We start from the raw sequence: 12,134 nt of genomic DNA, 5'->3' as shown, positions 1-12,134 counted from the left end.
GCTTATTGAATAATTACCCCCATTTGAATATTTAAAAAAATGTACTTAATTCGTTCAACTTTTATTTTCTATTTAACTGTCTAATGGGGTTATTTTAAATACTTTCTTAATTGCTACCCAAGTTATATATAAGGGATTTTTACACTCAGGACCCATAAAAAAATTACTTCTATAGTTTAGGTTGTCACTTATTACCACTTCGTTGTAATTGCAATATAACAATATTCCAAGAGTGCCTACATGAAGATTTTTCTATCAAGACCATATATATATTGAGACGAACCAAACGCTAGCGCGATTCAGAAACCAGGCCCTGCATACAAATTTTTAGGATAATAATTGTAATGAACTGCTTTGCAATTTACATGCTTATAATCACTGGGTTATGTTTAGCATTGCTGGTTGTAAATTATAAGTGTTAGACTTTGATTAAGTAATAGTAACACCATTTCGGATAACCTTTTTAGTTTGATTACAGAGTTTCGAATGTGTTAGAATATGAAGTGCTTTTCATATGCTAATACATCAGAATGTGTACGATGTTTTTATCACTTGTATACGCCCCATATCTGTTATCCATATCAGTTTACTTCTAAGAATAGCTTGGCTTTGCAACTGGGCCGTCTGATGGTTAATAGTCAACACTGCCTATAGAAATTGGTAGTACAATATTTATTAATAGTTTCGCATATCAATAATGTGCCACCAACGTTGGGAACAAAGATGTTTTGTCCCTTGTGGGTCAAGTTGGGGGTAGAACGTAAGATGTCAAATAGAAATGTCTAAATACGTACTCTATAGTTTCTGTAATGGGTTGTAAATCAATCACATCTATTTTTTTTATTTTTATACAGTCAATATAATTTAAGAGATAAAGTACAATCCAATAAAAAACAAATGAAAGTAAGAAATGTTTTATTTTTATTTTACGAATAACAAATGAATTAATGTTTCGGCATGATACGGATATAAATATTAACGTATAATATTTAAATATCAAGTTAATAAAAAGTTTCGGCATTATATACATATACGCGTGTACTTTATTTATGTATAATATACGTGTATTTTTTTCGATTATTTACTACTTATTTAAAAAAAAAAATTGTGGTTTCAGTTAATTTATTTATTAATATCTATAAATAAACTATTTAATATTAAAAAAATAAAACAAAAAGATATTTGGGCTCGTCCGGGATTTGAACCCGGGACCTCTCGCACCCTAAGCGAAAATCATACCCCTAGACCAACGAGCCGCTTGTACATGTGTCTCAAATTATACACCGCTAGCTTTACCAATGTATATTGGTAGCGTTATTCTTTATTTATATTATGTATGATTATATTAATAAACACTAGTGCTTATTATCTTAGAATGCAATAACAAAGAGCTATATATACATTTATATCGTGATTATACTTCGTTTATTATAATACAAATTATTTTTTTTTTGTATTATAATTAAATAAATGCATGATGGGTTCATAGAAATTACAAATTATTTTATATTATCGTTGAAAACACTAATTATGTTCAAATTAAGATTAACTGTTGGCCGCGTCCGGCAGTGACAGTAAATTTTATTGGCCTAAACAGGCTATCGCTCTGTCCTACATCCGAATACGTACGATAATCAACTCTACTATCCTATATATAAAGTTTATTTTCAATTCGTTGGTCTATAGTATTGTTTTATTAGAGCAAACACGATGAGAGCAATTGAAGACATGTCGAGCTGAATAAAGCGATTACTCTTAGCTATTAAATAACTGCTCATTAGCGTGATGCAATGCTTCCAAGCTGCGGCTGCAACCAATTAATCAGACACCAACAGGCGACACTTGTTGCTCTACAGGCCGTAGACCATACACGATACTCGAATAATAAAACTGTCACTCGAGACTAGAACGACCCTTGATAAATTATCTATGTATATTTTAATAAGCGAATTTATGCGGCGATTTATGATTTTTTTATTACATACGATACTATATTAAATATTTTAATAACGTTAACTACTTATTTATTTATTTATTAGATCACCAACAAAATACACACTAAAAACATTCCAAATACATGAATAAAAAATAAGACTAGTGGTATCTTACTTATGCATGCATGCACAAAATTAAAGTTAAGCGTCAACAAACAGAAGGTTAAAAAAAGCTAATTAAAGACTATTTACATAACAACAATAAATTAAAATAAAGATAACATAAGTAAACTATGTAAACTAAACAATTTTGAGTATTTACAATTAATATTAATACTTTACTGCTTTTAATTGCAATAATTATTTTATTGACTTTGAATTTCATCAAAATTTAAATGTTAATTTTTGTTTCAACAATAAAAATTACTAAATACATTTAATTATGTGGTTTTTTTCTCTCATTTAATGTTATATCGGAAAAGTGTGTTTCTCTCTTCCGATCATCTCTAGTCATATCCGTTAACTTCCTTAATCTCTCAAGATGTCGTCGCACAGATCGTCATCTTATTTTGGTCTTCCTTTCAGCTTTACCACTTCCTTTCGTGTTCGTATTTTTTTTAAATAAAAGTTGTATTGCAAAGATCCTTTCATCACAAGTTTCATAAATTGCTTATTATCCTATCCTATTAGTACAACTAAAACCTGTTAATAAATCAAATACTTGTGTTCGTTCCGTGGTCAAAATCGACCAAAGCACTTACTTATCATTTAAGGAAAACATATTCGAATTTTCAACTCTTAATTATTAATCAACCCAAAATTATTGTAATGGCAACATTAATTTTTTACCTTCAAAAGTATTTTTTTTAATTATAATATTACGGATCTTGTGGTTATTCCCCCTAAGGGTGATTTTATTTATGTAAACCGACAGTTATCTTATCTCGTTAGAACAATAAAAGGATGTCCGTCATGTGTACGAGGTGTAGGTAGAACAAGTTACTCGGTTAGCTTCTTAACGACGATGTTCCGCTCTAGAATAAGAACCGGTCTGGTCGCGAGACCGGGGGCCGCTTGAATGTCACCGGCTCGTGTGCTACATAATATCAATGGTGTTCTTCGAGTATTATAAAGATGATGGCTGTCGCTATGGTTTTTATCGTTCGTTACGATTTTAATTATAAGATGTTACATCACTAATTAATCTTTGACTAAGAACTTAATTGGGGATTATGTTTTATTTATAATTTCTTCGTGATAAGATAGTGGTAATCGCATCGGACGGGTTTTAAGATTGCTTTCTTATAAGTCATACACAAAGTCCGTGCTTTGCACTCATTCAGATTCAGATAACTGTCCCAAGGAAGGAGAGAGGCTGTTAGAAACTCGTTTTAATAATGACCTGTTACGCAGTGTTTCAGGGATCTCGGGATTGCATTAGAAATTCGCATCCCGAATTTAAGGTTGGGGAAGGGGTGGGGGGTAAGGGGGGGTGGTGTAGTACCTACACCACCACTCCCCCCGCGCGGAAATCATTAGTTTTTTTTTTTCAATTTTTAAATTTCAATACTAAAATCATCAGAATTCGTACTGTTAGTTAAATTTTGGAAGGGGAGAGATATAAAATTCCAATTATTGGTATACAATGTGATTTCTGGCGCTGCGCCGGCCGCTGCCGCGGCACGCTCGCTTCGCTCGCTCGGCTTGCGCGGCGTTTGGTCATAAAATCTAACCTAACCTAACCTATCCTTAGCTATTATAACTATCTACTATTTTTGTTGCCGGAGTGGCTTCGCCACTTCTGTGCCCCTCACAGCTGTTAATTTTGGCTGAAAAATAGAAACAACAATAGGTATATTTTAGAAATTTATAAGAACCATTTATCTGTATATATACTTGACTAAATTTAATAATGCGATAAATGGATCTTTTTTATATTTTATGTTATATTGTATTCTATTATCATGTTCGTAAAATCTTCTGGGTGATTATTATTTTCTTTACAAAAGAATCGCTTCACTACAAAATTAAATTAAATTACGTTTTTTTTACTATAAATTAATATAATATAGTAAATAGTATATAGTATTTGTTAAAATATAATACAGAAAAAAGCTAATAAACATAAAAATAATGATTTAAGGTTAATTATAATGTAAAATATCGATCCGTTACACGTAACTTTAAACGCACATTAAAAAAAAACTATGGGTTTCCGCGGGTTGGGAGTGGTAAATTTCGAGAGAGGGGAACAACCCCTTTAAGAAACAACCCCTACTATCATAAAATTCGGGATGCGAATTTCTAATGCCGACCCGGGATCTCATCTGATCGAATCCATGAGGGGAGCGATCAACATCCTCCTCGCATTGAGCGATGCAACTGCACTAAGCCTCCTCTAATACTATGATTTAAAATAAATGTAAGGTTTTCACCTCATGCACCTAGAGTGAGAGAGCTATCCAGCCGATAGGATCTAACAATCTGGGAGCTCTCACCTTCCAAACTACAAAAGTTTTATCAGTCGAAGACAAGACCCTCCCCGCCTATTTTCTGAAAGGAGGCTGTGCGATTGTGTTGACTAGGAACGTTTAAATTTACTGAAACTGAATAAAACAGTTTCTTACATAAAATAATTTTAAATGGACTCGAGTATAAGTTTAGGTAAATTGAATTATGTAACTTAATTTAATCAAACAACATTTGTCCTTTCGCAGGTTTTGTGTCGGTATCGGACGGGCATGTGGAGTTTGCATCACCCCGTGAGGAATGGCGCACCCTGCTCGCGCACTACGCGGGCCCGGTGGCGGTGGCGGTCATCGTGCTACTGCTGGTTGTGCTGCTTCCGCTCACTGGGTAAGCAATTCTATCCCTTATATTATTATGTTTAAAGTAGTTTTTTACAAGTTACCCAATAAACAGTATATTTTTTTATGATTCATAATTACTTTTGTATTATTAGGCTGTTCTGGTGCTGCTGTCAATGGTGCAGAGTGGGACGACGTCGCAGACCTTTCGATCGAAAATATGACGCCTGTCTTAAGGGTATCTTAGCCATCGTGTTTATAGGACTTCTCACGTTGTTCTTGTAAGTGTTATTTATTTATGTTCTAAATTGGGTTTATTGAAAGGTTGAACTCGTAAATGAACAACGACGAAAATTTTTACGCACGCAGGTTTGGTGTCGTGTGTGCATTCGCGACGGACTCTCAGATTGAGAGCGGCGCAAGTGGTACGCCTGATACTCTGCGTGGTGGTATACGCGACGCGCGGTCTTTCTTAGACGCGACGCAAGCGCATGCGCGTCACTTGCTCGTCGATAATTATCGTGAGCTGGAGGAGCAGTTGGCGGCCACGTTGACGGGCAGCGGTCGCGCTGTGCTAAGAAAGCTGGATGACTTTACGAGCGCCACGTCCGTGCGTAAGCTGAGCCATATGGCGGCTCAGTTGGAGCGCGTGCCAGCCGAATTACGTGCCGTGCAACGCGCCACGGCTGACCTCCGCGCACGTGCTGAAGAGCTCAACGCTGGTAAGATTTTATATTGGTCAAATAACAAAATGTTATCAATCAATCAATCAATCAAAGTATACTTTATTCAAGTGGGCTTTTACAAGCACTTTTGAATCGTCATTTAACAATTATTTAATAATTAAGTGAAGCTACCACCGGTTCGGAAAGTAGATTCTACCGAGAAGAACCGGCAAGAAACTCAGTAGTTACTCTTTTTCAACATTTAAAAAAATACAGTCATGTTAGTTAATTTTTAAGTTAATACAATTATTAAATTAATATATCCTGCCTGGAAGTCAACAGGTATTAATTCCACGCTTTTTTATCATCTACAAAATCTTGTATCGAATAATACGCCTTTTTCACCAATGTATTTTTTATAAACGATTTGAATTTACGAGATAGCAAAGTTAAAAATTTCTGTGGAATTTTATTATAGAAATGGATACATTGTCCCAAGAAAGATTTATTGACTTTGCGGAGTCGGAAACTTGGCGTTATAAGCTTATCCTTACTTCTAGTGCATATACAAAATCTGAAGGTCTAAATGAATGATAAAATTTGGAAGAATTAAATGACACTTACATGTATAATATGTGATTTCGCTACGTCTCTGGATTAACGTGCGTGTTCGTTACAGGTCTGCGTCAAGTGAAGTCATCGCTGTTGCGTACTTTGGCGCGCTGTCAAGAGCGGCAATGTGTGCAACTGCAAGAGAAGTACAAAATAGGACAGCTCGATACAGACATACAGTACAATAAGGTGAGTAGTGAAGCTTTGGCTCGGTACTTATATGTATATCCTAAATTGATAAGCGAATATAATCTATATTACGTTATAATTCATCGCATACGTGGATAGATGCTGGACAAATATTTCCCAACGGTACGTAGTAATATTTTTGTTAAAATACCTGTCAATGTATTGACATACATATATATGGTGCGGTAGTTACACGTATGCGTTCGCGCGCGCGTCCACAGATCCCGGACGTGTCGGAGCTGCTGCACAACGTGACGCAGCTGGTGGACGGCGACATGCGAACCGAGATAGCGGCCGGGCTGGAGGTGTTCACGGGGATCAAGCGCACTGTGGACCAGCACATACCGCGCGTGCGGGACTCCATCACGGCGACGGGGCAGCGGCTGGCGCGCGTGGCCGACGAGCTGACGTGGGCGGCCGGCAACGCGAGCGAGCGGCTGGGCCGGTCGGGCGCGCCCGATGCGGTGCAGGACGCGCTGCGGCGCTACGGGCCGTACCGCAGGCACGTGACGCGCGCCGGCGCCGCCGCGCTGCTGCTAGTGGTGTGCGTCATGTCGTGGGGGCTCGTGTGCGGCGTGTGCGGCAAGCGCCCCGACGCGTACGGCGCCAGCGACTGCTGCAACAAGGGCGCCGGCTCCTCCTGTCTGCTCTGGTATGTAATGATATTGCCATCGATACCGATTCGGACGAATATACTATTCAGTAGATAATTTTACCTTTCATAAAAACTTCAATAGTTTGGTATTAAGAAAAGTAATTTACTTATTCTAGAATACTAATTTTCTTTGTATATTATTTATGGCTAAGGCTCCCTCACTTTACCCATTCATAAAAATATTTTCAACTTTGGATAAACTACATTTGTGAAAAAAATTATGTGATCGGTTTAATCATCGCCATCTAAAAGTTAACGTTTGTGTGTCCGCAGCGGTATGTGTGTGACATTCGGTGTCGGCGGTGGCATTGCGCTCATGCTGCTAGTCTACTTTGCGGTCGGACTGGCTGCCCAGCGACTCGTCTGCGATCCTCTAACGTAAGTGAGCCTTGTAATAGTTATTTCATTATCTATTTCTCAACAATCTTACCACTAGATGACATTCAATCACACGACGGTACTCTGCGGTTAGATCTAGACTAATGCTCACCTGTCCATTGCGCCCGCAGCGAGCCGCGCGACAACCGCGTGTTCGCGGACGTGGAGCGCTTCGTGCAGTTCGAGCGCGTGATGTACGACGAGAGCCTCGACCCGGACTTCAACTTGACGTCGGTGCTGCTGGACTGCCACCGCAACCGCACCATCTACCGCACGCTGCAGCTGCACCGGCGCTACGACCTGCAGGCCGTGCGCGAGCAGACGGCGGCCAGCGTGGCGGCCAGCGTGGCGGCGCTGCGCACGGACTACCCGCCGCGCGGCCGCCCGCTGCGCATCCTCTCGCCCGCCGCGCGCCGCAAGCTCGACCTGCTCGCCGACACCGGCCTCTCCGACTTCGACTTCGACCGCATCCTCTATGCGGTGAGGCAGCAACACCCCCCCCCCCGGGCTATGTCTCCCGAGCGACGCCGTCTCGCGTCAACATCTTTCGTGTTCATGATTTCGATATGATTATTGTTGCAGCTGGAAACGAACATGACATCTCTCTCGCTAGACGGGCTCTCCGCGCAGCTGGAGAGTACGGCGCGAGCGCTGGCCCCGCGCGGCGGCTTTGCGGAGGTGGCGCGCGATCTGCGTAGCGCTGCGGAACACCTCGCGAGACTGCACCGTGACGTCGTGCGGCCCATGCTGCAGCGCACCGCGGAACTCAACGTGAGACCGCCGGCAACCCCGCGTGGCCCGCTCCACCCCCCCACTCCCTCTGTAACCGACGACCTCTGTGCAGGCCACGGCGTCGGAGCTGCGTGACGTGTTACGCTTCAACCAGTCGTCGCTGAAGGAGGCCATTCACTACCGGATTCGCGATACGACCGAGGTCGAACTCTTCCTCAATACACAGGGACCCGATCTCGTCCAGAACGTGAGTACGCGACGTCCATTCCGTCGCCTGATTTAATCTGTCACTTCATGCAATAGATATATAAATATTAACCCACGTGTGTTGTCCGCAGCTGACGCGCGACTTCGCGGAGACAATGGGCGCGCGGCTGCAGGAGTACCTGTCGATGGTGATGGACGCAGTGGAGACGGACGTGGGGCGCTGCGGGCCGCTGTCGCACGCCTTCAACTCAACGCGCGACTCGGCGTGCCGCGCCGTGCTCATGCCCGTGGTCGGTATCGCGCCACGCTCTGACACCCCCCCCCGCTTTCTTTCTCTCTCTAACCGGCGTGCCGCGCCGTGCTCATGCCCGTGGTCGGTATCGCGCCACGCTCTGACCCCCCCCCCCGCTTTCTTTCTCTCTCTAACCGGCGTGCCGCGCCGTGCTCATGCCCGTGGTCGGTATCGCGCCACGCTCTGACACCCCCCCCCCGCTTTCTTTCTCTCTCTAACCGGCGTGCCGCGCCGTGCTCATGCCCGTGGTCGGTATCGCGCCACGCTCTGACACCCCCCCCCCCCCCGCTTTCTTTCTCTCTCTAACCGGCGTGCCGCGCCGTGCTCATGCCCGTGGTCGGTATCGCGCCACGCTCTGACACCCCCCCCGCTTTCTTTCTCTCTCTAACCGGCGTGCCGCGCCGTGCTCATGCCCGTGGTCGGTATCGCGCCACGCTCTGACACCCCCCCCCCCCGCTTTCTTTCTCTCTCTAACCGGCGTGCCGCGCCGTGCTCATGCCCGTGGTCGGTATCGCGCCGCGCTCTCCCCCCCCCCCCCTTTCTATCTCTCTCTAACCGTGTCGCGCTCGTCCCACAGAACGGCTACTGGATCGCGCTGGCGTGGTGCGTGGTGCTGTTCGCGCCGCTACTGGTTGTGGCGCAGAAGTTGGCGCGTCTCTACCGGCATCCCGACCCGTACCCCGGACCGCTCGTCGAGGCGTACGTACCTTTACCTTTCTAACTCTCATGACACACTACATAACGAACAATTCGATACATTATACTGTGATGGACCGAAGACGCGTTGTAATTAATATAATGTTGATTAAAATCCAAATTTGAGATTCTGATTTCCGATCAATTAGAAGTTGGAGATATAATTAAATCGGTTCATCATACACTACACATGTAAATATGTCATAATATTAAATTATAATAATGTGACATATTTACATTCTATAAACTAGTAAAATAAAAAATGACATGACGTTTTAATATAGAATAAAATTATCCTTCTTTCTATAAAATAGAATAAAATTATCCTTTCGGAATAAAACAGCACAAATTACACAATAACAAATAAACAATATTATATAAGGGACGCAATGAATATATTGAATTACTGAAGTAACGTTGACCAGACATCGCGCTAAAGCGTTCCAGATTCAATACATTTGTGCGTAAAGTTATTTCTGTTTCATTGCAACGATAATATTTTTAGCAGGAATTTGCACAGAATCTCTAAAATACCTAGTGCTAATATTAAACTTATCGAAGTAGATTTTTGTTTTAAATATCTTTCAAACGTGACTAATACGATTTAATAAATACCTTGAATGAAATACATTTTACATCTTTATTGATTCTATGCGATAGTTTCTGTATGACATGGTGTTTGCAGCTCGTTATCATAATCATTTAAGAATTCAACACACTTAGCGACTAAATCGAATCGGAACTAAACGCGTTGTTGAATCATCTGTTAAGCTACTACCACACTTGTTTGATAGTGTAACATTATTTTGTTGACGCTACTCCGTGCAGATGTGACCGTAGCTTTACATATATTCCCTCGTTGCTGAGTATCTTCGCTTGGCTCGCGAAGTGTGTTCAACTTCTTACACGATGTAATGCGAACTCCATCTTTTGCTACCTAGATGTAAGTCATTCATCTACCATTTTTTTTTATTGTTTTTGTTGGAATCGTGCGCAGTTATCTAACAACTGAATCTACTGTGTCTATTTTGTTAATGAACAAAATGATATCGTGACGCTGCATACGATCCGTCTCTATGTTCTTTTAATTTATTATGTTTAAAGTTTGTTTTTTATTTTCTTTTTTTATATAATTTGAGGTCTGTTCTACTGTTCCCTTGGTTACTAAGTTTGTCGATGTTACCTGATTTGGGTTTGTTGTGCACCCTCATCCCTGTAATGTAGTGAATGGAATCGCCCCTTAATCCATTAATTTCCGAAAGCACCAGTCTGGCCCTAGTGTTATGTTCGGGCTCTGATCGTATTCGAGGAAGTGGGAAAAAATTAAAACAAATTGCATTTTATTCACGTCTAACTTGTCGATGGAACGAATAAAAGGTGATCCCGCTCTCTCGTATAACACGCACAAGTCTATGCAGAGTCAATGTTATGTTTCGATAAAATGAGCACTGTGTGGTTGAAGAGCCGAGTAACGCGTAACTATCGACCGTTCAGAGATCGGCTTCAATTAATGATATCTACTAAAAAATAATTAAATCTACCGGTCTTCCACGTGAATTAGAATTTAGTGGGTAGTAAGATATTTAGATTAGTCTTCAAAAAGTATAGTTTTATTTACTTCTTCAAATTATTTTTACTTTGGTTTCACTCACCACCATCCTAAGATAATCAATGGCGAAGAGGCGCAATCAGTCTCGTTGGATTACCGCATTTTCCCAGTAAACCCGCTTAGCCTGGCCGCACATGTTAGGTTACTGTGCATTAGAGAAGATTTCTTAGTCGAAAAACCTTGATTTTCGGTTACAATCACGGTGAAAAGATCTATTGAAGGCGAGGAAGCAATCTACGTTTAGTACGACACAAATTAGATGTAGCATCGGAAAATGAAATGGAATGAAAATAAAACCGATTACTGTCGATTTACACAACCAATAGAAATAGCTCCCTATCGCGCCGTTCGATGCTATTCGTCGCTATAGATTCACGCGTCAGAGAAAGCAAGTGCATGTAAATCGACGCGTCAAATTGACGAATATATTCGGTCATAGATATTACAAGCTATTACATTTGTGCAAAGATCATATTCGCATGAGAAATAAATATTGATAATTTGGGATAGCGTACTTAATTCGGATGTGATCGGATGTGTTTTTTCGAATTTTGCCGATGCGACATCTGAATGTCGCATCGGCAAAATTCGAAAAAACACAACGCTAGCGTGTGCGGCCACGCGGGTCGGGTCGGTGCCGAGTCGCATTTCGTTTTGTCAGGATCGGATTTATAGGTCATGAAGCTGGGGGCAATAAATAAGTAGAGGCCCTGAAGCAACAAAGGAGCGGAGGCCCCTAAAGATTATTTGACAAATTAATTCCTACCAGTTAGGGTTTACATTAATTTATTAATATATATGTAAACGTGTATTACTTGTCGGAATCTCTATAGTGGGGCCCCCCTCTTGTGGTTCGGCCGGTCGCCGTCCGCCAAGTCCGGCACCGTGTGTCACAGCGCGGGCGGGGCGCGGCGGCGCGGGGCGCGGTGACGCGGCGTGCGCGGTAACTCGCAGGCGGCGGGCGCGCTCGCTTTCAGACGTTAGTTATACGCTCGTGGTAGTTGGCGCGAACTCGTATTCGACCGTATGTTTGATTTTGCGATCACATTAGATAATATGACAAATTATCGTCGGTATGATATAGTTCACTCACTGTTTTTTCGCTCGAGACGTGTGCTCTTCGACCCCATAGCGGCTTGCACCGATCCCGCAACGTTATCGTCCCTGGCTCGTTGGAATATAACCCTAGTAGTAGACGTTTGTTAGTCGTTTTCGTTTGCCACTCTTAAACTTTTGCCATTGTATGATGTCCCAGGATAGTAATGCAGAATAACGATGAATTCTTAAGAACGTTATTATATAAAGACTACATTATTACCAGCGTATTTAAACAGCAAAACTTACTGGGACAACATCAA

At 41.8% G+C, this 12,134-nt stretch overlaps 1 protein-coding gene and 1 non-coding gene across 9 annotated transcripts in view; one reads left to right on the top strand and one right to left on the bottom strand.

Moving 5' to 3' along the window:
• The window catches only part of LOC124529934 (prominin-like protein), a 51,476-nt gene that overhangs the window by 30,458 nt on the left and 8,884 nt on the right, over positions 1-12,134 (top strand). For all 8 annotated transcript variants that reach the window (XM_047103883.1, XM_047103881.1, XM_047103878.1 and 5 more), the window contains exons 2-12: positions 4,652-4,790; positions 4,897-5,022; positions 5,111-5,463; positions 6,086-6,207; positions 6,429-6,859; positions 7,136-7,240; positions 7,372-7,720; positions 7,823-8,011; positions 8,085-8,219; positions 8,311-8,469; positions 9,049-9,170. In XM_047103883.1, coding sequence (XP_046959839.1) covers positions 4,652-4,790; positions 4,897-5,022; positions 5,111-5,463; positions 6,086-6,207; positions 6,429-6,859; positions 7,136-7,240; positions 7,372-7,720; positions 7,823-8,011; positions 8,085-8,219; positions 8,311-8,469; positions 9,049-9,170 — 2,230 coding nt within the window. The remainder of the gene's footprint in view (positions 1-4,651; positions 4,791-4,896; positions 5,023-5,110; positions 5,464-6,085; positions 6,208-6,428; positions 6,860-7,135; positions 7,241-7,371; positions 7,721-7,822; positions 8,012-8,084; positions 8,220-8,310; positions 8,470-9,048; positions 9,171-12,134) is intronic.
• Trnap-agg lies at positions 1,185-1,256 on the bottom strand. The gene has a single exon. It is a non-coding gene; the product is annotated as a tRNA-Pro (tRNA).

The sequence above is a fragment of the Vanessa cardui genome, chromosome 5, assembly GCF_905220365.1.
Source record: "Vanessa cardui chromosome 5, ilVanCard2.1, whole genome shotgun sequence".
NCBI lineage: Eukaryota > Metazoa > Arthropoda > Insecta > Lepidoptera > Nymphalidae > Vanessa > Vanessa cardui.
This window is presented reverse-complemented; position numbering and strand designations above follow the sequence as displayed.